This window comes from Aristolochia californica, unplaced genomic scaffold (genome assembly GCF_029961685.1).
Source record: "Aristolochia californica isolate CCGP_79_NKW_82.1479 unplaced genomic scaffold, dmAriCali1.0.hap1 SCAF_6, whole genome shotgun sequence".
Lineage (NCBI taxonomy): Eukaryota > Viridiplantae > Streptophyta > Magnoliopsida > Piperales > Aristolochiaceae > Aristolochia > Aristolochia californica.
The window spans coordinates 5,045,809-5,071,312 of record NW_027182257.1 but is presented as its reverse complement, the minus strand read 5'-3'; the positions used below and the strand labels follow the sequence as shown (position 1 = coordinate 5,071,312).

General features: G+C 39.9%; 1 protein-coding gene and 1 non-coding gene across 3 annotated transcripts in view; both read left to right on the top strand.

The window, feature by feature from the left end:
* Positions 1-25,504, top strand: part of LOC137934163 (dol-P-Man:Man(7)GlcNAc(2)-PP-Dol alpha-1,6-mannosyltransferase) — a 62,649-nt gene that overhangs the window by 25,152 nt on the left and 11,993 nt on the right. For both annotated transcript variants that reach the window (XM_068778415.1, XM_068778416.1), the window contains 9 exons: positions 15,264-15,327; positions 15,434-15,537; positions 15,839-15,910; positions 16,082-16,168; positions 16,266-16,333; positions 16,493-16,561; positions 16,650-16,732; positions 16,882-16,981; positions 17,076-17,141. In XM_068778415.1, coding sequence (XP_068634516.1) covers positions 15,264-15,327; positions 15,434-15,537; positions 15,839-15,910; positions 16,082-16,168; positions 16,266-16,333; positions 16,493-16,561; positions 16,650-16,732; positions 16,882-16,981; positions 17,076-17,141 — 713 coding nt within the window. The remainder of the gene's footprint in view (positions 1-15,263; positions 15,328-15,433; positions 15,538-15,838; positions 15,911-16,081; positions 16,169-16,265; positions 16,334-16,492; positions 16,562-16,649; positions 16,733-16,881; positions 16,982-17,075; positions 17,142-25,504) is intronic.
* Positions 9,770-9,869, top strand: LOC137935594 (U6 spliceosomal RNA). Its single transcript, XR_011109294.1, has one exon. It is a non-coding gene; the product is annotated as a U6 spliceosomal RNA (small nuclear RNA).

Here is a 25,504-nt window from a genome sequence, read left to right as displayed (position 1 = left end):
ATTTCCACTTAAAGTCTTGCTATCCACTGTTATTCCACGTTCTCATGTACTTTATTTTGCTTGTAATGTTGTTGGATCTGGCACTAAGATGTGGCATAGATGTCTAGGCCACCCAAACTCAGCTGTACTTCGTACATTGTTTAAATCGGGTTTATTAGGCAATCAAGACTGCACTTCTCGTGATACTTATTTTGAATGTTCATTATGTAAACTTGGCAAAAGTAAAACTCTACCATTTCCGCATCATGCCTCGCATGCCTACCACTGCTTTGACCTTATTCCTAGTGATGTCTGGGGAATTGCTCCTGTTGTCTCGCATGCACAAATTAAGTACTTTGTCACCTTTATTGATGACTTTAGTCGATTTACCTGGGTCTTCTTCTTATGGGCTAAGTCTGATGTTTTTGTCGTTTTTTAAGAGGTTTCTTGCACTCATTGAAACATAGTTCTCTTGCTCACCTTAAAGTACTCCGCTCTGACTCTGGAGGCGAGTATATGTCGGCGGAATTTTAGGAATTTCTTCAAAGCAAAGGCATTATCTCTCAACGTTCTTGTCCCTCGACACCCCAACAAAATGGTGTTGCTGAGCGAAAAAATCGTCACCTTCTTGATATGGTCCACACCCTTCTCATTGAATCATCCGTTCCTCCTAGGTTTTGGTGTGAAACTCTCTCTACCTCCGTTCATTTAATCAACCGCCTGCCCTCGCCTATCTTGCATCATGTCTCTCCCGTTGTTAAATTATTTGGTTATTCTCCATCCTACACTGATCTTCAAACGTTCGATTGTGTTTGTTTTGTGTATTTACTTGATCATGAATGACATAAACTTACAACCCAATCAGTTATGTGTGCATTTCTTGGGTATGCAGGTTCTCAAAAGGGCTATATTTGCTATGATCCCCAGGCCGTCGAGTCCGTGTTTCTCGGAATGTGGTCTTCTTTGAAAATCAATATTTCTTTCCATCTCAAGTTACTCTATCGTCTGCTTGTCTGTCTAGTTTGCCGAACTTTGATGAGCCTCACCCCATTGCCTCGTTGCCCTCTCCTCATCCTGACCTGGCGCTTGCTCCTGATCCTCCCTTTGCTCCTGCTCCCATCACTCTTTGCAGATCCACGCGTCGTTCTTACCCTCCTGCCAGGTATGGTTTTCCCTCCTTTGTATCTCTGGCAGCTACTTTGTCTTCTATTTCCATGCCTTCTGGCTATAAATAGGCTAGGACATAGTGTTGGCAAAAGGCAATGCAAGCTGAACTACAAGCGCTAGAGGAGAATTACACCTGGGACAGTGTGGCTTGCCCTCCTACTATTCGGCCTCTTGGAAGTAAGTGGGTCTTCTCTGTCAAGTTGCGTTCAGATGGATCGTTGGATTGGTACAAAGCCCGCCTTGTGGCCCTGGGGAACAGGCAAGAATATGGGATTGATTATGAGGAAACTTTTGCACCAGTTGCCAAGATGACCACAGTCCGTACTATCTTAGCCATTGCAGCATCTCAATCCTGGCCACTGCATTAGATGGAAGTGAAGAATGCCTTTCTCCACGGTGATCTGCAGGACGATGTCTACATAAAGCTTCCCTCAGGTATGTCTACATCCTCTCCTTATCATGTCTGCAATCTACGTCGTCTTTTGTATGGGCTTAAACAAGCCCCCCGGGTTTGGTTTGAGAAGTTTCGCGACACACTTATCCTCCACCAGTTTACCCAGAGTCAGTATGATTCATCTCTCTTCTATCATAAGTCTGCAGCGGGCATGGTCATTCTCTTGGTTTATGTGGATGATGTCATCATTAGTGGCACTGACTCTGGACTGATTACCAAGCTTTAGAAGGTGCTGCATGCCACTTTTCATATAAAGGATCTTGGACAACTAACATACTTCTTAGGGTTGGAGGTACATTACACACCCAAAGGTATTTTCTTAAATCAACATAAGTATATTCAAGATCTTATTACTCTTGTTGGGTTGGAGAACACATCTTCAGTGGCTACCCCTATGGAGGTCAATGTCAAATATAGGAAAGTTGAAGGGATTCTCCTTGATGATCCGACTATCTATCGACGACTGGTTGGGAGTCTCAAATACTTGACTACTACTTGCCCGGACATCTCCTATGCTGTTCATAAGGTCAGTCAGTTTATGTCATCTCCTCAACACCTTCATCTTGTGGCAGTTCGGCGCATCATCCGCTATTTGTGCGGCTCTTCTGCTCGTGGCTTATTCTTTCCTACCAGCTCCGCGCTACGTCTGACTGCCTACGTGATGCTGATTGGGCAGGGTGTCCCAATACTTGTCGCTCTACTACAGGCTGATGTATGTTTTTAGGGGATGCACTGATTTCTTGGAAATGTAAGAAACAAGACCGGGTGTCTAAGTCATCTACCGCGGCCGAGTATCGCGCTATATCTACTGCTTGTTCTAAAGTTATTTGGCTCCGCGGTCTTCTTGCTGAGCTCCAGTTTCCTCAGCCCTCATCTACACCGCTTCATGTAGATAATACAAGTGCTATCCAGATTGCGGCCAGTCCGGTTTTTCATGAGCGCACGAAGCATATTGAGGTTGACTATCACTCCATCCGCGACACTTTGTAGCGCCGGGTAATATCACTTACGTACATTTCTTCGGATCTTTGGATGGCCGATGTCTTCACCAAAGCATTGTCTCAATCCTGACATAATTTTTTGGTTGGCAAATTGTTGCTGTTGACTCACCAGCATCAATTTGAGGGGGGATGTTACGATATGTTAAAATATATATTAATTATAATTTATGTTCATAATTGTTGTATAATTTGGGTTATGTACATAGGGTTATTGGATCAGGCTTAATGGGATGGGTGGTATTGTATTGGGCCCATGGGCCATTTTGTAACAGGAAAACCTAAAACTTAAATACATAATGAAAGGGGGAAAAACCCCGAATGGAAACATTTTATCGTTTGTCTCTCGTGTTCGTCAAGAAACCAGAGAGTTCAACGCTCTCTCTCGTTTGGTGATTTGGACTGTTCCGTCAGTCTCGTGAGGTAGTGGTGGTTTCGTCCACCACCGTGAGCTCGCTATGCCGTCAGTTGTTGAGTTCCGTCGGATCGTTGGTTGTCGGAAACAAATCTAACACATGCAACATAGGCCTTGTGCTCCGACACACTAGGGTTTTCACCACTGATGTGGGAGCAAGCGGAGGCAATCGAGAAGATACCATTAATAGTCGGCTTCCATATCAACTTATCATGAATCTGGTTACAAAGGATAACATTGTTGAGGCTGGATAAGAGTTTGCAAAAGGCAATGGCTTCCTCATCATTCAAACCCCGATGGAAGAGTAGACTCCAAGACTAGTTGCTCCATGCATCAGCCACCGAATAGGACAAATCCGAGGAAATCCAAGAGAGCCCGGAGTACTCAATGAGAGGGCAGGGGCTGCACCACTCATCAATCCAGAAAAGGAGACTCCTCCCATTCCCATCATAGAAGGACGTTGCAGCCTTAAAGGTAGGGAGCAACTTGTATACAAATTTCCATATCAGGGACAAATGGCAGGGAGTGCCTCCCTCTCTCCACCAGTGACCAGTGAGCTGAAGCGAAATGCTCACCATGCTTCTCCACAAGCCACAATGCTTTTGTATTGAAATTTCAGATCCATTTAAGGAGGGCACAATTCATGTCTTTAGTAGGTTGGATACCCAGACCACCATGAAAATGAGGCAGACAAACCTCCCAACTGACAAAATGATATCGGAAAAAGTATTTTGCTCTCTATGTGTCATGGCTCTTATATTTTGCTTACCCACATCAATTCACTGACCATATGTGTCATGACTCTATATTCAGCTTGAGCACTTGACTGGCCAAAATATTTTGCTTTCAACTCTTCTAACTTACCAAATTATCTCCCAAGAACACATAATAACCGATGTTAGACTTTTTGTCAAGTTTGTACCTAGCATAATTTGCATCTGATAAAGCTTCTATTCTTAAATGATCATGGGGTTCAAAGAATAACCCCTCTCTAGGTGACCCCTTTAAATACCTTAATATTCTCTGTGTATCCTCCACGTGAACCTTGCAAGGGCAATATATAAACTGATTGACAATACTAACAACAAAGGATATGTCAAGTTTATTTTTTTGATAAAGATGTATCGTATTAAGAAGCGAAAATTTACAAAGGAAGAGGGAGCAAATCCCTAACAACAAGATGTTGAAGAGAAGCTCCCTGCTTGGCAAGCACATCTGCTGCCGAATTTGCAGATATCGGAATGTGAGACCAAATACAAGAAAATAATGAGGTAATCTCTAAAATCTCCTGAAAGATTTCCCAATGCCTCGATGGTGGAAGGGAAGCACACTGACACCAACCAATGACTACCTTAGAGTCCCCTTCAATGTAAATTGGACCACTGTATTTATCTCTGAACACCCGGAGCCCATTGAGAAGGCCATATAACTCTGCAGACGTTGAATTGGATATGCCTAATGGACCAGCATACGAAATACACTGATTGCCAGATGGATCCAAAATCACACCTCCAAAACCTGCGATCCCCTGATTGCCAAGAGAAGAGCCGTCAAAATTCAATTTTAGCTACCCAAACTCCAGGGGAGCCCACTCTTTCATAACTTGAACCTTGGTCCCAAAATGTGTCCTTGCTAGGTTGCTCCAGCTATCACGAATGGAGGTGCCCTTGAAAGAGCAGAAAGGCTTCTTTGTCAGAAGCCAGGTGGAAATTTGACTCATCACTTTTTCCACTACTCTTGCCTCAATTTCAAATTTAGCATCGAATCGCCTTTTATTAAGTTCGTTCCAAAGCCCCCACGACACAAAACTGGCGCAGACTGAGAGCATCATTTTACCGAGCCTAGGAAAAGGAGAGCATCAAGACAAGTGACTGAAGTGTATATGAGTTTGCCAACTAATATGCTCTATACCATCTTGTCATTGAATTCTTTACACTATTCATCATGAAGATCATGCCCAACCTCCATGGGAGTATCTACTGGTTTGGCATCTAGCAAACCATACTCCTCCAACATATCTGTGACATATTTCCTCTGTGTCAATACGTGACTTGCCTTACTTCTAGCCACCCAATGCCAAGAAAATACTTTTAAGGAACCCATATTTTTAGTCTAAAAGTGCGTAGCAAGATGTGCCTTTACCTTCTCAATGCTTGTCACATCACTACTAGATAAGATAATATCATCCACATATACTAGCAAAACCACAATACCAAACGGTCTCTTCATGATAAAAAGTGAATGGTCGCAGTGACTTCTAGAAAAGCCAAAAGACATAACCACAACTGAATTTTTCAAACCATGCTCAAAGGCTTTGTTTAAGACCATATATGGCCTTCTTGACTCTGCATACTTTGCTGGTCTCCTCTTGAGCAACATACACTAGAGGTTGCTCCATATGGACCTCTTCATCCAAGTCTTTATGCGAGAAGGCATTTTAAATGTCAAATTGAAACAACTACCACTCTCGGTTCACAACCACAAAAATTAAAACCGATATAGAAGATAATCTGGCAATTGGGGAGAAGGCCTCAAACACATCAACATCATATGTCTGAGTGTATCCCTTGGCTACCAATCGAGCCTTGCATCTCTCAATGGATCCATCCGCCTTATACTTCATAGTATTACCCAACGACACCCAACCTCTGTAGCACTGGGGGTAAGTCACACAACATCTAGGTGCCTTTGTCCAGTAGGGCTTTCATCTCAACAACAGTAGATTGCTTCCATTGAGGAGACAAGAGAGTATCTTGCATAAAAGAAGGAATAGTACAAGAAGACAAGGATGAAGCAAATTGTTTGTATCGGTCAGACAATGAATCAGAGGATTTGAAATTGAACAGAGGATATCGAGTCCTTTACGAACACACTTTTTTGAAGGGCAATAGGAAGGTGTAAATCACTTACCTCAAGATCTGTAGACAAAGAGGGTTCATGATCTAGTGTGAGAGAGGGACCTGAGGTCTGGTGTTGAGTCATTTGCTGTTTGTGATATACTTGTAGTGGTTTCTTTGCAGTAGCACCAGATGAAGGACTAGGAACATCATCCACAAGAGTGGAGGCAACTGTCTCTAGACCTACAGTAGATGGAAAGATATCTATGGTGGATGAAGTAAAGAATGGAGTATCCTAAAAAAATGTTACGTCTGTAGATACAAATGTCTTCTTAGTAGAAGGACAAAAGCATTTGTATCCTTTTTGAGTATGAGAATATCCCAAGAAAACATATTTTAATGCACCAAGAAACAATTTCTCCCTGGAAGAATTCAAGACATGTGCGAAACATACACATCCAAAAAATGCGAGTAAATAATAGAAACAATGTGACAAATGGCATCAACACCTGTATAGGGATTTCACCTCCAAGAACAGAGGAAGGCACTCTATTAATGAGGAAGTAGGCAATAAGAACTGCATCACTCCAATACAACTTGGGTACATTCATGTGTAGTAGCATTGTGTGTGTCTCTTCCAAAAGATGACGATTCTTATGGTCAACTACTCCATTTTGTTGTAGGGTAAAGACACATGATGACTGATGTATAATACCATGACTTTGACCAAACAAATCAAATTTCTGATTAATGAATTCCAGAACATTTATCATTGCGGAGTAAATGAATAGAGGTATCAAAATTTTTTTTATTTCACTATAAAAGTGTTGAAACACATCAAATACTTTGATTTTCTCCAATAAGAGATACACCTAAGTACATAAGCTAAAATCATCAATGAATGAAAGAAAGTACTTATAACCAAAGGTACTGGACACAAGATAAGGGCCCCAAACATCAGAATGAACAATGTCAAATAAGCGACTGCTTCTGGATTGGCTTAAAGGAAATAGTGTCCAGTGATGCTTGCCAGTTGACATGAGTCACATTGAAATGAAAGATTGGAAGGAAATGCTGGAAAAAGTTGAACCAACTTTGTAGGAGAGGGATGACGTAACCGTAGATGCCACTGTAAAGGTGAGACTGCAAAACGTAGAGCTTGTAGAGACCCCTATGAGTGACTCTCTAGACAAGACAATATAATCCGCCTCTCATTCAGAGCCAATCGTCCTCCTCTTCATGAGATCCTGAAACACACAATGAGAAGGATAAAAAGTTACAGAACAATTCATAGATTTAGTAAGTTGACTAACTGACAACAGATTAAGGGAAAACTTAGGAACAAGTAGTATAGACTGATGTGGCATGAATGAAGATGGAGCTAATGTACCTATTCTTTCAACTGATGAAATGGATCCATTAGCTAAGATGACATGTTTAATTGCAAAAGTCTCTTTTAAATCAGAGAACAAAGATGACATACCTGACATATGGGTAGTAGCTCTTGAGTCAAGGACCCAAGTGGATGAAGGATGCACATGAAGAGCAGACATATCTGAACTAGCCAGAGTGGTTGTAGTAACGGAAGGCTGAGCCATAAATGTTGAGCACGAAGAAACAGTTGACTGTGCCATACATTGAGTTAGCTGTTGCATTTCATTAGATGCCCTTGGTGCAATATTCACTATGGGCCTAGTAGATGCTTCTGAGCTCTCACGAACAAGAGAGTTTGCCCACGTAGGTTTACAAAATTTGGCCTAACACTGGTCAGAAAAATGGATGGAGGGCAGATATAATTCCGGCCTTTGCCTCTGCCTCTAGTACTTGCACCTTGACCTCTAACTGATTCTGAGTTACCCAAAGTATTGAGGGCAGATACATGAACACTCCTAACATCTTTACTTCCTTGGGATATAACAGCAGACTCTACATGCAAGACTCTGCTAAAGACCATGGATAGAAACTAAATATCATTTGGGGCTAAGAGCTGTGCCCAAACAAAATCACACTCTAGCCCCATGCCATCTAGAAATTTTGCTATATGTATCTGTCCATTCTGTTTTCTAGATTCCCTCTCATCAATAGTAAAGGGATGGAAAACATAAATCATTGTAGTACTCTGTAATAGATCTCTAACCTCTCTTGAGGCTGAACAGTCTAGCATATAATTCATAAACTCGCGACCAATTTCTCTCCTAAGCTTAGATAGATTCTAAGGATACCCACATTTCTTTACCAGTTTTGCAATTCATCACCTGATTCCTCAGCATGGAATCAATGTTGTTGATTAGCCAGGTCATAACTTGACTACCTTTAGCTTTCGAGTCATCATTTAGGGGAACAAAAGGATCCTTCCCTAATGAACTTGGACTTCCTTTTTGCCTTCAGGTATATTCGAATTGATTTTGGCCAACTGAGATTGTTCTAACTATTGAGTCTCCTGGATGTAATCAAAATTTATCTTTTCCCTCAGAAGTTCTAGAATCCCTTTAAGGGATGATTACTTTACCAGAATCAGCCATAAGTACCATACAACAATCACAGTCAGAGATAAAAGCTTCAATCAACAAGCTAGGTGTGCTGGGTAGGTGGGCCAAACTTCTAAAAAATTAGGCATCTTATGCACATTTACATTGAAACCGAAATTAAATCCAATTCCACTAGTTATGTGTGATTTCATTAGATTTTTTTTGCAAATCACCAAAAATTAGGGTTGATGTCACCTTACTAGTGGGTGATGCAAGCTGGAAGCCCAGTATTGGGCTGTGCACAGAAGAATGGGTATTTCCCAACTGAAAGAATCCTTCTAGGACTCTATCTTAGCATTCAATTGCACTAAAGGCAGTAGAGGCCAACAACCCAGCTTATGGCAAAAAAAGAATGAGAAAAACTTGATTTTTGTCAACCAGTCAAGCACAAACCTCGAGGGATCCCCTTTCTAAGAAGTTACAGGCTTCAATTGAGAGAACTGATGAAGAATAGAGGCTTGCAACCAAGATCTACTGCTATGATACTATGAAAAAGGGGAGGATTGAAGAGTAAAGAGAGAAGAAGTAAGAGGAAGAAAAGGGGAGAGAGAGATGACAGAAGAGAGTCAGGAAAGAACTTCCTTTGGGGGTTGTACTCACTCCCATCTTCTTTGATAACTTTAAGTTCTGGGATAATTAGACTTATGCCCTCATACACTTAAACTCAATTAACCCCTTATATCTCCCACTATACATGCTCAAATTACATCAGATTTGAACTAGAGATAGATCTAAACATTTAGAACAATATAATATCTACTTTAGAGATTACAGCTAATGTAAAAAGGCAAAACTACCCTTCAACTGTTTTTCTTACATGTTGAATACCTCGTAGTTTTCTACTAAATCATTAACTTGACACTCTTCCATTTAAGGATTGGTGCAGAGCTTCTTGGAATATGGTTTCTCTGTTAGAACTAGGATCCATTATTTGGTTCTGGTCATAGTCTCAGATGAAAAGTAGCATAGTCCTTTTCCTATTTGCAATTTTGTGGAGCATCTTGTTGTTTAGTGTTTTTTTCCCTCTTTTGAAAAGCCATAATGTTTTTATTAAGTGAGAGAAAGGATTCAAGTGGTCCTCCCCAACAGGAAAGGAAGGCACCTAACAGATACAAATAATTACATCGCTAGAGAAAAATATCAGAAATACAAACAAAAAACAAGAATAGTTTGTTTTCTTTAATTTTTGTAACAATGAGATAGAGGTTTCCATGATGAAAGACTTCCAAAGGAGGCGGATTGGACCTTTTGGTCGGGTTGGTTTCTAATGTGAGGCATTGGGTTCTAGTCTCACCTAAGGTATAGGTGTATTGTGCATGTGTAATCAACATTGAGAAAAAAATGACTTCTGGATCAGGAAGAGAACTAGATTGAAAGGGTTACAATGCCAAAGCAATAAGCTATCCGATAAAATTGGAGCCATACAGAGAAGATTTGCATGGCCCCACTGCAGGGATGACACGTACAAATCGAGAAATGGTCCAAATTTTTAAAAAAAGAATAAATAAAATAACAAGTTATGACATAACATTGGCTAGCATAACAGACTTTGCCAAAGGTTTTTCTCCCATAGACCTCTATTGAGCACGTCAATTTTTTTTTTTTTTTTGTTGAAATAGTGCTGAGTTATATTAAAGGGCTCAAAAGAACAAGATTACAAGGAGAGCTCGTCAATTCTTGATGCCTCATTTTGGTCGGATGAATGGTGTGGCCCCCGATCCCTCTCGGAGGATTTCCTGGGGCTGCGTAGGGTGGCTAGCGAGCTCTCTTGCTCTATGGCTGATTCATGGAGTGATCAGTTATGGAGTCTCCTGTTCTGCCGGGGATTAAATGATGAGGAATCGTTGACTTGTTGTTCTCTCCTTACCAGACTCAGCAGTATCCGGGCGCACTCAGTTGATAAGCTGATTTGGAAGCACAACAATAATGGCCGATTCACTGTTACTTCTGTTTACTCTCATATCAGAAAGCAAGACTACAGTATTCATGAGCACAAGGCAAATCTGGCTTGGAAACTCTTAGCGCCAAGCAAAATTAAATTTTTTGTGTGGTCGGCCATCAGAGAACAAATTCTTACTTCGGAAAACCTTCATATAAGAGGCTTCACCGTCCCCGATCTTTCTTGTCCCCTTTGCGGTGAGTGCGAAGAGAGTCCAGCATGTCCTCTTATACTCTGAATTTTCGTGGCAAGTTTGGATGAAGATTTTTCAGAAAATTAGGCTCCAAGTGGGGCTACATCAGGACCTCTTAGGCACCTTTGAGATGGTTCGAGGGATTCTCCTTCCTCAGCCGAGCAAGTTAATACTTTCGGCCTGTCTTGCGCAAGTTCCATGGTGCATTTGGCTCGAGCGGAACAACCGGAGATTCAACTCCAAAGTTAACACCCCGGACAACACGACTTCTCTTGCCATTGGCCTCATCTTGAGTTGGCTTCATACAAGGAAGGATTTTGCCACTCTATTGAGGGTTTCCCTTCGGGAAAATTGGAATTTGATCGCTCATATGTCTAGCCCCAACTGAACTCCAAGTATGGCCATCTGGGATCCTCCCCCTTGTGATTGCATTAAGCTGAATTTTGATGGTAGTGCTATTGGATGTCCTGGGCCGGCTGGAGCAGGTGGTGTGTTCAGAGGTCACAATGAAGACCCTATTCTTTCTTAGGCTGGTCCGGTGGGCGTTGTTGATTCTAATACTGCTGAAGTTAGTGCTCTGTTGTTCGGCCTCCAAATCTTCAGGGATCGTCTCCATGGAAAATTAATCATTAAAGGCGACTCGAAGACGGTTAGTAGTTGGTGTACCAAAGACAACTTCCCCCCTTGGCGCCACTAGCCCATCACTGATAGTATTATTGACATTGTATCTTCTACTCATTGTAATTGGAATCTTATTCCTAGATCAGCCAACTCTTTGGTTAATAAATTGGCAAAATTTGGAACTTCCCAGCAATCTCTCATTGTTTGGGAAGACTTCACTTAGTCATCATTTCAAGTTCTGAAAGTTCCCCAAATTCATCCTCAAGCTTGACTTCGAAAAGGCATTTGACAGAGTTAACTGGGAGTTTTTGGACACCCTCCTGGGGAAGATGGGATTCGGAGAAAAATGGCGCTTCTAGATACAAAGCTGCATATCTTCTGCAAGCTACTCCGTCCTTCTCAATGGAACAATTTGCGGATACTTTAAGGGAACCAGGGGAATCAGACAGGGAGACCCCCTCTCTCCCTTGCTCTTCAATGTGGTGGCAGAATACCTATCCTCCTTGATCTACTCGGCCAAGAACATGGGATGGCTCTTACTGATGACTGATTGCACAACCTTTGATATTCCGATTCTCCAGTTTGCAGATGATACTATTTGCTTCGGGGTTGGTACTATGGATCAAATCAGAAAATTGCGTGTCGTGTTGGGATTATTGGAATTGGCTTCTGGTCAGAACATAAACTGGGGAAAAACCACTCTCCTTGACTATCACATTGATCTAGTTGGGCTTCGGAATATGGCAGACTATTTGGGATGCTCTGTGGGAAATATGCCAGCTACATATCTTGGGCTCCCACTTTTTGATTCTCGGCCTTCGGCGTCTCTATGGTCCCCCTTCATTGAGAAATTTGAAAAGAGGCTAGCCACTTGGAGGGGTAAACTCTTATCAACAACGGGGCGTCTCACTCTTCTCAAGTCTTGTCTGGTGGGGCTGCCAAATTATCTGTTATCATTCATGCATTGTTCGGCCTCCGTTTGCTCCAAAATTGATGCCATCCATCGACGATTTCTGTGGAGGGGTTCAGAAGATACCTTCAGATACTATCTAGTCAGTTGGAAGGATATTTGCATGTCTCATAATAGGGGAGGATTGGGCATCCGGCCTACAAAGGAAATGAAAAAAGCTCTTATGTTCAAATGGATTTGGAATTTCAACAACAAGCATAACAGTTTATGGAAGAATATGGTGAAATTCTACCTTCAGTTTTCGGGTGCATGGGGGAGAGAGGGTGGCGCTGCTCGCCTCCTATCCCCGATATGGAAATCAGTTTTCAAGCTCCTTCCAATATTTAGAGATGCTACCGCATTTCACACAGGCAATGGAAGGAACCTTCTCTTCTGGTCGGACGAATGGTGTGGCCCCCGATCTCTCTCAGAGGACTTCCCGGGGTTGCATAGGGTGGCAAGCAACCTCTCTTGCTTTGTGGCTGATTCATGGAGTGATCACTCGTGGAGTCTTCCGTTCTGTCGGGGATTAAATGATGAGGAATCGTTGGTTTTTTGTTCTCCATACTAAACTCAGTAATACTATTATCCGGGAGCACTTAGTTGATAAGCTGATTTGGAAGCCCAGTGATAATGGCCAATTCATTGTCACTTCGGCTTACTCTCATATCATAAAGCAAGACTACAGTCTTCGTGAGCACAAGGTAAATCTAGCTTGGAAACTCTCAGCACCAAGCAAAATCAAATTCTTTGTGTGGTCAGCCATTAGAGAACAGATTCTTACTTCAGACAACTTCATAGAAGAGGCTTCACTGCCCCCGATGTTTCTTGTCCCCTTTGCAGTGAGTACGAAGAGATAGTCCAACATGTCCTCTTACACTGTGGATTTTCGTGGCAAGTTTGGATGAAGATCTTTCAGAAAATTGGGCTCCAACTGGGGCTACATCAGGACCTCTTTGGCATCTTTGAGATGGTTCGAGGGATTCTCCTTCCTCAACTGGGCAAGTTAATTCTTTCTGCCTGTCTGGCGCATGTTCCATGGTGCATTTGGCTCAAGCGGAACAACTGGAGATTCAACTCCTAAGCTAGCACCCCAGACAACACGGCTTCTCATGCCGTCGGCCTCATCTCCAGTTGGCTTCATACAAAGAAGGATTTTGCCACTCTATCAGGGGTTTCCCTTCGGGAAAATTGGAATTTGATCGCTCACATGTTTGGCCCTAGCAGAGCTCCTAGAATGGCTATCTGGGATCCTCCCCCTTGCGACTGCATAAAACTGAATTTTGATGGTAGTGCTATTGGATGTCCTGGTCCAACAGGAGTAGGTGGTGTATTCAGAGGGCACAATGGAGACCCTATTCTTTCTTATGCTGGTCCGGTGGGCATTGTTGATTCTAATACTGCTGAAGTTAGTGCTCTGCTGTTCGGCCTCCAAATCTTCAGGGATCGTTTCCATGGCAAGTTAATCATTGAAGGCGACTTGAAGACGGTTATTAGTTGGTGTTCCAAAGATAGCCTTCCCCCTTGGCGCCACTGGCCCATCACTGATAGTATTGCTGACATTGTATCTTCTACGCATTGTAATTGGAATCTCATTCCTAGATCAGCCAACTCTTTGGCTGATAAATTGGCAAAATTCGGAACTTCCCAGCAATCTCTCATTGTATGGGAAGGATTCCCTCCTTTGTAAATTGCTCTTTTGAGCTTTTGTCTTAATAAAAATCTGCATCATTTCAAAAAAAAAAAAAAAAATCAGCATCATTTAATAAATAAATTCTTGATGCCTCATCTCTCAAACTTCTCAGAACCTGGATTCCAGTTCTGCACAATTAGCTCTTGCACACTCATCCTTTCTTCTAATCTGGCTTATTCAATGCTTTTTGGCTTCTCCCATGATATGCCACCAATGATTCCTTTGGTTTTTAATCCTCACTTCTGATACCAGATGATATTGCAACCTTATGGATGGTTGGGAAAACTGTGAAACTAAGTTTGCACTTAGAACAAATGAGAGCAAATTACTAGATTTGCACTTACCTTTAAAAAGGATCATCTTGCAATGAAGAAAAAATAAAGCCTAAACAAGATGGATGAGCTGTGCAGGTCATACAGTGGGTGTTTGTAGCTTCTTGCTACTGATCTTTACGTGGAAACTTACTAGAATGTGAACTCCTCTTCAAAGAACTCCACTAACATAACCAGCAGAAATTCAATTTGAATCTGTTAAATAAAAGTTAAGTCTACCCAAACTCCTCTATGAAAGCACTAAGTTAAAAAAAAAAATGTACTGGTCTAAAATAGGCATGTTCAGCTTATAAAAAGAGAAGTATGAAATATAAATTGTTTTTTCATAAGCGGTCTAGAGGATTTTTTCTTTTTTGATAAAAAGATAAGTATGAAATATGAAACACCTTAGAGAAGACACTATTTCCAAACAGAGAAGTCCTTATCTCTTGGATAAAAGGGAACTTAGGGAACTCCAGAGACACTATAGCTGCATCAGTTTCCAACTTTGTGATAAACTTTATAAAAAGGACTATTAAATTTTCTAGAGTGGTGTTGCAGCCCCCATTTTACTAGCTTGAATTGGTTTCTGAAGTTGTTTATTTTTATTTGGAAGCAAACATCTTGTAAGCAGTGCCTCACTTTTACTCATTTTGTTATGTTATTTACTGGCTTCTAAGGAGTTTTGAGGGGTGTAAAATACTTAATAATTGTCAGCTCTATTAACAAGCATTCCTGATGGATTAGCCCTTTGGCTCAATGGTCACATGCGAGGTTTTCTACTGTGAGGTTTTGGGTCCAAATCTTTGGCTATGGGGTTCGACAGTAAAAAGTAAAAATAAAGAAGCATTCGTGATGTCAGAATGCAAGGTTTTTAGGTAAAGGAAGCTGTTCTGCTCTAGATGCCTTGAATTGGTTTTATGAAACATTAGTCATGCCAATAAAAAGTTTGTCATTGATCTCCTTTTGTATGTAATCTACCTGTTATTTTGGAAGCAACCAGAAGGAAGGTGGCTTTAGTAGAGCTCTTGCTTCTTTATTTCTCACTGAAATCTTACTTTTTTGACTGTCACTAAGCAGATTCTCAGACTTATGTGAGAATATCTCATTCTGACTTAGTTGATTATGACTTTTGCAACAATATCAAGATAATTGATCCTTTGAATTTATCTAGGACAGACTAAGTCAGTTTCACTATGGAAAGCAATGAAGTGTTGCATCATCACAGCTCTTACAGGAACAGGTTAGATTTTCTAATGTTTTAACCTTTTTAACTGGTCAACCATTTCTCTTTGGAGACATGCTATTTTCAATTAGATTTTGATGAGATTATATGCTTGTTTCTCCAGTGCTTTCTCTTCTACTTGATAGCATTTTATGGCAGAAGATCATTTGGCCTGAATTTGAAGTTTTCTGGTTCAACTCCATTTTGAATCGGAGTTCAGAGTGGGGTGTATCCTTTTGGAAAGTTCTTGGTGATGCTTTGCAGATTTATGCTACCAATGAACTCTGGAGGCTCAGTTTTTTTTTTCTTGTATACAAATTAAACTTGCATATGATATTTATCTTTATATTTAATTGAACAAATCTGTGGGATTGTGCGATCTTTTAATTTAATGATAATGAGACTTCTGGTTTCCAATAGTTTCTCTTCACCTGTTGATAGAGTCAATAGGGAATTGTTCAACTCTCCAAGACCTCACACATATTCAGAAATTTTATTTTATTTATTTTCCTTGAATCCTTCTGTTCAGACACACTCTTTTCATTGGTACTTCTCTTCAGCCCTTCCTCGCTCATTGCTTGTATCGTATCCTCTTTGCTTGGTGAGTTTGGAAATAGATGCAATTTTCCTAACATGTAGTTCTCATATTATTTAGATCTTGCATATCCAACTACTTCATCCTTATATGTCTAACATGTCTGTTTTAAAATTAATCTGGTATCCAGCTTTAAAACAACTGAACATAAGGCTTTATCATACTATTTCCTTGCAGCTTGGGGTGTTAATTGACCGAAGAATTATTCGGTACTTTCTGCCAGTGTTCTCATTTGTATTGCTTTACTCAAAGCTCCCACACAAGGTCCTAATGTTTTGTTTCATATTCAAACTTCAGGTGGTTTATTAAGAAATTGTACATTGCCCTTTCCATACTTCTTAGCATCTGTTTTGTTCCTCAGGAACTTCGTTTTATAATTGGTTCTGTTCCTATCTTCAACTTGTCAGCAGCACTCTCAGCTTCCAGAATGTATGTTCTTAATTTCTTGATATTACTTATGATCTTCGTCAATTTGTAAGTTTACACTCTGATAGTTTAATTGCAGGTTTTCTATGTTCATTTTTCTTTTGCTGGTTGGTATCTGGTGATAAAAGAACTGATGATATTTTTAACTTAAATCCTCTTCAGCTACAATAACAGAAATAAGAGTATATGGAAGTGGCTTTACTTGATCATGATGGGTTCGCTTCTGGTGAGGTTGGATGAATCATTGTTACACATGATCATATCATGGTTGTTTTAGTTTTTTGCCTATTTCTCTCTGACCCTATCATGGTTGTTTTAGTCTAGGGTGCTCTGTCATAACTTTCATGGCATCATATGACAACTATCCAGGTGGTCATGCTCTTAAGGTGTTACATCAGATGGGTAAGTTCACTGTTCTCCATTTCTGTCATTTTCTTTAATTTATAAGCTATCGAAATAGAAAATACACCCATCTGTTAGTTCTAGCTTACAATTCTTAATAAGAAAAATCCAACATTTGTGGTATTATTGATTCATGATACCTCTAATAGGCCCCAACACAAACAAGTTCACAGAGCAGTGGGTGCATATTGACTCATATGCTGCAATGAATGGGGTTTCTCGTTTTTGTGAGAACAATTTGCCATGGAGGTATGCTTCGCTGGCTGCTTTTCATGGCTTTGGGTAACCATGCTTGTGTTGCAATACCAAAGTGAAAAAGTGACTAGCAGAATTATATATGCAGATATTCAAAAGAAGAAGGGATTCGTTTGGAGGAATTTAGACATAGAAATTTCACTTACCTTCTGAAGTAAGTGTATCCTCCTGATGCTTGAATACTTGGTTTAATTACAATACTTCCTTCTGGAGACATGTCATGCAATAGCTGTATGTTAGAAAAATCCAGCTTAACTTCCACTTTGGTTCAATGAAATGAATAATTGATAATTGATCTTTGTGCCGATTGCCTAAAATATTGCTACTGTTGTACCCCTAAATTTTAAAATAATTCCTGCATACCTGAGTAAATTTATCAAAGTTAACTGCATATGTATATACCATTAAAATAATGACATTAAACCCCACATTTTATTTTTTGTGATTGTGCATTGTCCAATGGTCAGTCCCCCTAGCCTTCATCCTCTTTGTGTTCTTTAACTAATCTTTCAACCTTTAAAAAAAAAGAAAAATCAATGTTAGCCCATATAGTGGGACCAATTTGGGACCAAAAATTTGTTCTCTGACTTACCTATATGTTCATTTATGTGGTCGTTGTTGGCGTTTTTATTACGTTGCCCTACCCAGTACACTTTTTCACTGAGTTGTGCGTGCATTTACTTGATTCCTGATGTAAACCATTAGGAGTAGAGCAAAATCAAGGTTGAAAGTGTGAGATTGAAGGAAGAGTGGTCAATTTTTGTGGAGAAGGAAAAACACGACAGAGAGTTTAGAAAATTGGGTCGAGTGATTAGCTGCTCTCGCATTTCTTTGATTAGGTTTCTCTGTCTTAAGACAAGATGATGACTGAAAAAGGATGAGATTAAGGAGAAATAGAAGAGAAAGAGAATAGGGAAGAGAGGAGAGAAGTTGGAGAAGCAGAATGTGATGGTTGCTCTTGGATTAGGTCTCTAAACTTGAGGCTAATTCTCCTTTTATACCACTTATGTGAACAATTACAGAAATGGCAAAATGCCCTTAAGTACACGTACGCCAATATCTTATAATATGTATCAGAATTGAATGATATTAAAGGCATAGATAGATGAGAAGTAATCTAACAGACTGGAATTGATGTGCCTTCAATATATGATGGTTAAATGACCAAATTGCCCTCATACCAGAATTTCAACTTTCTCCCTCAAGCTGGAGAGTAAATATCAAATAATCCTAGTTTGTCACAAAAGGCTAAATACTCCTGCCTTCCAAGGGGTTTAGTGAAGGCATCCGTAAGCTACTTTGAAGATTTAACATAAAGAGTGACCACTTTCCCGTACATAACGATATCTCTTGTGAAGTGGTAATCTACCTCTATATGTTTAGTTCTTTCATGGAAGACTGGGTTATTGGCTATGAATATAGCCGCTTGATTGTCACACTTCATAGTTATGGGTTTTGAAATTGAAAATCCAAATTCAACCAGAATAAATTTTACCCACTTAAGCTCACATACTGTGTGAGCCATTGCCCTAGACTTTGCCTTGGCACTAGATCTAGCTACTGCAACTTGTTTCTTGCTCTTTCAACTCACCAAATTACCACCAACAAAACAACAATGACTGATAGTAGATCACCTGTCCATTTTACACCCAGCATAATCTGCATCAAAATATCCCATAATATCAACCTTGCCCATTATGAGTATACCGTAGACCTTTACTAGGAGCACCTTTTAAATATTTAAGATTCTCTAGGTGATTCCAGATTTTTTCATAAATTGACTTACTACTCTCGTTGCGAACGATCTATCGGACTTGGTAACTGTTGCATATATCAATTTACCTACTAGGCATCTATACCGAGTCTTGTCTTTGAGTATAGGACAATGAGGATTATATAGGTCGTCATTCACCTCCACAGGAGTATCTACTGGTTTAACATCTTGTTAAAATACTAGTCCAGGGATATTTTGGTCATTTCCCACATTAAATTTGTCTTATAATATAGCTCTTAGATAGAAAATGTTTTAATTTATCACCGGTTCAATTTCCATTCAATTTAAACATGTATTTTAGGAGCTAAGTATTTTTGAATATTGAGGAGCATTTTTGTCCTTTCGTAAAATTTCACTTAAAACCCTGATTATAAAAGATGAGGACATGCCTTTTTGGCATGCACTCCAAGGTAGCAAGGCTGCTATTCATCCAGACCACTTTTTCTCCTCTTTTCTCCTCTATTTTCTCCCCAAATCACATATTTTTCATGGTATAAGAGTAGCAATGTAAGTCTTGGGCAGATTTCTTTTATTTTTGTGGACTTTCTCTCCATTTTCAGCTATTTCCTTGAAGGATTTTCCCAGATTTCTGGATTGGTAGGATAAAAATTCAATTTTTTTCCTTTTTTCTGCCTATCTTAGCCTATTGGCTAATGATTATTGCTTCTATTTGATTGATTGTTGGGATTTAGAGTGATTGATGATCCCAATTTGAGGAAATTCCTCAAATCTGCCTACATCATCAACCCAATACTTGCGTCATCATCCATATAGGTTGTGTCATCCTGGTTTCTTGCAATTAAGTCATTCTTTCATCGATTTATGGTCTTAATTGTTGAAGTTGATCACTATTGGTTTGAAATTGACTGAATTGGGTGTTAAAATGCCCTAATTGAATTCGGTGTGGAGCCCACTTGATTGCGCAAACATAGAAATTTGGGGAAAGTGTTTCCCTTTGGTTAATTGACGCTCTAGCGTACTGAATTATGGTGTTTTGTGATATTTAATGGCTGATTCCAGCAGACAAGTTGTGGTCTAGATGATTGTTGAGAGCTCAGATGTGAAATTCTCATAGCCTATTTAGATAACTATGATCTGGTTGAATGAATCAAATTATGTAAACTAGGCCAGATTAGTTTTGATGTATTTGAGAGCTAGAAGAATGGAAAAATATATAACAGATGATTCCCTAGTGCCTATTACAGAAGATTGGGTGGCATAAAATAATTTAGTAATGACTTGATTGGTCAACAATATGGAATCCAGATTTCGTGACTAGATTTTGAGTTGTGGTACTGCTAAGGCAATGTGGACTACATTGATTTCCATTTTGTCTCAAAAAAGTAATTTATCAAGGATCTATGAGTTATATGTGAAGTATTTTAATATGAAATCTGGAGGTAGATCAGTGACAGATTATTTCACTGAGATAAGGGGAGTACTACAGGAGATCAATACATTCCTTCCTTTTATTACGAGTGTTGAAGACATTTGTAAGAAAGAAAATTAGATTCAAATAATTCATTTTTTGGATGGTTTAGGGTCTGAGTATGATGCTATTTGAGCCCAACTGTTGGCAAATGAGAATGTGACCACCCTTGAGTAAGCTTTTAACAAAGTTCTTCGAGCTGAAGGTGCCAAAAGCATATTCTTGCAACATATCCGTAATGTACTTCCTTTGAGAGAGAACAATTCCATTCTTGTTGCGAGCCACTTCAATCCCAAGGAAATACTCTAGTTGTCCCAAATCCTTGGTCTGAAAGTGAGTGGCCAAATGATTTCTTACTTCCTCAATTCCTTCCAAGTCACTTCTAGACAGGATACATCAACATAAACCCCTAAGACAACCATACAATTCCTTCTTTTTAGCACAAAAATAGAATGGACAATAGTGACTTCTACAAAAACCAATTTTCATTATCACAATGCTGAACTTTTCAAACCAAGCTCTAAGGATTTCTTTAAGTCCATAAAATGGCCTTCTTCAACCTATAAACCTTCTTTGTCTCCCTTTGAGCAACATACCCCAGAGGTTGCTCTATGTATTACACTTCTTCCTTTTAGTCTCCATAGAGAAAGACATTATTATCCAGCTGGAATAGGGGTCATCCTTGGTTCACGACCAATGAGAGCAAAATGCGAACATAAGTGAAACGAACAACTGGGGAAAAAGTCTCAAATACATCCACTTCGTATGTCTGCATATAGCCTTTGGCTACCAGTTTTGCATTATACCTCTCATTAGTCCCATTTGCCTTTTATTTAATACTATTGACCCAGTGGTACCACATAAGAGCCGCCCTATACAGTGGATGATAGAGACTCCATGTGCCTCTAGTTACCAAAACATCCATCTTCTCATCAATAGTCCGTTTCCACTCAAGCAAAGCCATAGCATCTTGCATTGAACAAAGGGTAGTAGGCACAAATAAGGACATTGTAAAGGACTTGTATGAAGGTGACAAGAAATCAAAGCACACATAGAGAGAGATAGGGTGAGACATACAAGATCGTTTACCTTTGCGAAGATTGATAGGAAGGTCCAAATTTGAGGAAGTCAGACCTATAGGCAAAGAGGAAGATGGTTGGTCCTGAGAGGCGAGCTCATGTACTGGAATGTCAAGAGGCACTTGTGGAGGGTAATAACCGATGTGACCACCACTATATATCTTAAGTGGAGTGGTACCTGTAGATGGTGGATCCATATCAACAATAGGGACAGGGTTATCCGCACACGGTTTCGAAGGAAATTGAGACTTAGTCGAGGATGCAAAGCACATCTAAAAAAATGTTACATTAGTGGAAGCATATATCTTTTTCTTATTCGGATCATAACATTTTTATCCCTTCTAATGTTGTGAGTAACCCAAAAACACAACACTTAACAACTCAAGGAGACAACTTATCAATGGACAAGCTAGATAGATTTACAAAACATGCAGACCCAAAGATTTGAGTGACATCAAATAACTTACACTTTGGTTTTAAGACATGCATAGGTACTTGTCCTTGTAAGATTGATGAGGGCATGTGGTTAATACAACATCTCCCCAAAATGATCTAGGAGCATTCATGTGGAACAATAACGTACGAGAAACTTCAAGTAGGTGTCTATTTTTATGTTCAGCAACCCCATTTTGCTAGGGGAATATACACACGGAGTTTGATGAGTAATGCCACATGAAGCACAAAAAGATGCAAATCGCTAATTAAGAAATTCATGGCCATTATCAGTACGAAAAAATATTAAGATGTGCACCAAACTGATTTGTTGTCTCATTGAAGAAATTTTCTAATACATTAAAGACTTCCAATTTTTCTCGTTAAAGGTACAACCATGTAACCCAACTGAACTCATCTATGAAGGACACAAAGTACTTAAAAGCAAAAGGATTGGGGACTCTACAAGAACCCCACATATCAGAGTGAATCAACTCAAACAAACGAGAACTACGACTAGTACTAATTGGAGGAAGTACTAGCAAGTAGGGATGGAAAGGACTGACGGAATTTTGCTAGTGATGGATGCCCAGTTGCAAGTGCCACAAGAATGGAGATTCCTTTGCAACTAGTGTCATAGCTGGTGAAATAGAAATATATCCAGCAAATAGAGTCCACCCTTCTCATGTCCTGAAACAATCGTCCTCTTCGTCTTCAAATCCTAAAACATGTAAGTAGGGGAAAATGTTATTGGACAATTGAGTGATTTAGTTATCTGATTGACAAAAAGTAAATTGATAGTTAGGAACAAATAGAACTGAATTCGAATATAATTCCAGGAGGGAGAGTGGGACACATGCAATGTTGGCATTCCTTTGCTAGCCATCATGGCACTTGTTGAGGTAGAGGTATCCGACTCGAGAGTAATAAAGGCAGCAACAGTAGTAGTAGTGGTCAATTGACCAAGTCTCTGAAGTAGTTATTGATTTTTTTCCTGAGGGATAAGGGGATGATTCGGGACCAATCATAGTAGAGTTAGTCCAAGCTAGCTTCCCAAATTTCTCGCAACATTTATCGGAGAAATGATTGGTCCTTCCAAAGTAGATGCATTTCCTATTCCCTCAGTCACCACGGCCACGTGTAGAGGAGTCTCATGCATGTCCTCTACCATAACTCTCACGACTTTGGTTCCCAACCTTATTATAAGATGACTGAAGGTTGAGAGCCATAGCATCAGAAGACTATGCATTTTTTCTCATTCATGTCTGTCACTACACCTTTTGCACGTATTACTCAGTTAAATGCTTGTTCTAGTGTAGTCACATCATCATTTGGTAGTGGTTGAGTCCTTATTGCATCATACTCTGAACCCAAACCATCAAGAATGCGAGCAACTTGAATCTGATTTTTCTCCTTGCGAATGTCTTCAGTATTTGTAGTAAAGAGATGAAAGGTGTTTATTGTCTGAAGTACACCCCTCATCTCAGTAAAGTAATCAGTCACTAACCAGTTAACCGTCTTCAAATTAAAATACTGCGCATAAAGCTCATATATACGAGGTAAATTACTCTCCCCGGATAGAATTATAGACAAAAGTATTCCACATTTCTTTAGCTGTTCCATAGCTCAAAATCTGATTATTGAACTTTGGTTCCATATTGTTAACTAACCAAGTCATAACTTAGTTGTCTTTTGCCTCCCATTCTTCAGAGATAGGAGTAGGCGGATCATCTCTAATGTACTTTGCCTTCAGTTGGGCCTTAAGGGACATAAGAACTGAATGCGACCAGTTCACATAATTTGCCCCTTTTAGATTAATGGAAGTAATCTGTATAGAGCCTGAATCTTTACTATCTGAGCCCTATTAAGTATCTAAGGGCAGCAACTTGTTGGCTGAAATCCACTATTTAAACCCTTCAATACACGTCCTGAACTCAATTATGTGTTCCCAAGAAGCTTCAAACCCACTGTGACAAAACTTCTAATTCTTCAAAAATTGGTCATGTGGGTCCCACACTACAAAAAAATTAGGGTTAGGGCAAATAACCCAATTTGCGCCAATCACCAAAATATGAAATGTGCAAAATATGCACTCAGATCAACATACACCACAAAAAAAAAGTAGGACTAATGTCTGCCTATTGAAGGACGACACAAGCAAAGAGATAGTAATAGGGGTGCGTAGAAAGCAAAAATCAGTAAATCCCTACTTACTAAACCCTCATGGGGCAGTAGTTAGGCACAAAACTGCTCAATCTATGGTATTAGCTATCAATCGAATGGTTATGGAAGTAGAAAAGGAGAAAAAACTGAACTTTTACCCATAGCAAATCGATTAGATACCTTCCTCTAGATATGTGAAATCTGTAGAAACACCTGAGATTATTGAGAAGGGACTCCTAGAAACAGGGATCACTGCTCTGATACCATGAAAAAATATGAGATTAAGGAGAACTAGAAGAGAGAGAGAGAAGAGGGAAGAAAGGAGAGAAATTGGAGAAGCAGCTAGTGATGGCTGCTCTTGGATGAGGTCTCTAACTCAAGTCTAATCCTCTTTTTATACCACTTAAGTGAACAATTACAGACATAGCAAAAATGGCCTAAAGTACAAGTATGCTCATATCTCTGACAGTATATATCAGAATTGAATGAAATTAAAAGCATAGATAGATGAGAAGTAATCTAACAGACTGGAATGGATGTGGCTTCCATATTTGATGGTCAAATGACCAAATTGCCCTTCTACCTTTCAACAATGACAATGACAAATTTGCCCTTCATAAGTGAGATAACCCACACCTCTTACATGTAACTCACGTCCTCTACTTGTGATTCCAAAATTAGCCCTACAAACAAAGCAATAAAGTAATAAAGAAATTCTTCCAAGATCATATCATTCAACCCCCCATCCCCATGAAGAGTACCTTGATCTCAATGGTCAAAAGTCCTGATAGTGGGTAAAAAATTCATCCTCTAATTCCCAAGTGGCCTTGTCGAGAGGGCAAAGTATCTCACTGCACTAGCACTTCAGTCTTCAGCCTTCCATTTTGACAAATTATTTGTTTCTTAAGTACAGCCAATGGAATGGAAGGGGAGGCGAAGTGGCCAAAAAAGGAGGCAAAGCGGGTGGTGCTGGCGAGGAGCCAATGCATGGCTTGAGTTATGATACATGGAAAACTGGATGGCCTGATGTGGAGGCTGGTAATTCAAGATGGTGGGCCACTCCACCGATGTGCTGCATCATTGATTTGGAATTTGTTTCTTTTTTTTATTTTTTGGAGGGGGGAGATATTTGATTGAAGCCAACACACAAAACAAATACAAATCAGAGTAGTACTCCCTTTATAACAAAGGATTGGAGGGAGGCTCCCTGTTTGGTAAGCAAATCAGCAAAAGAATTCATTGATCTAGGAATGTGAGACAAATTACAAACTATGAGAGGAACAATATCCATATTTTCATAAAAGACATCCCAATGTGAAGAGCACTTCTTAACCACCACCTTGGAGTTGCCCTCGACAAGAAGTGGGCTGCTAAGGTTTCTTATGATAGTGGAGTTTCACACGTTCTTGAGAACACTTCAAATGATGCTTGAGATATTCGAGGGCTTCATCTCTGTTCACTAGTGTCAGCTCCAAGTCTACAATATGAGTGGTGCCCAAGTCATACAACAGGAATGATAGGTAGGGACAGACCATGTAGGGCCTGAAAAGGCGACATTTTGATAGTTTTGTTGTAAGCTAGCTCAGCCCAAAGAAGCAATCGAAACCAATCTTTAGGCTTGTCACCTACAAAACAATGCA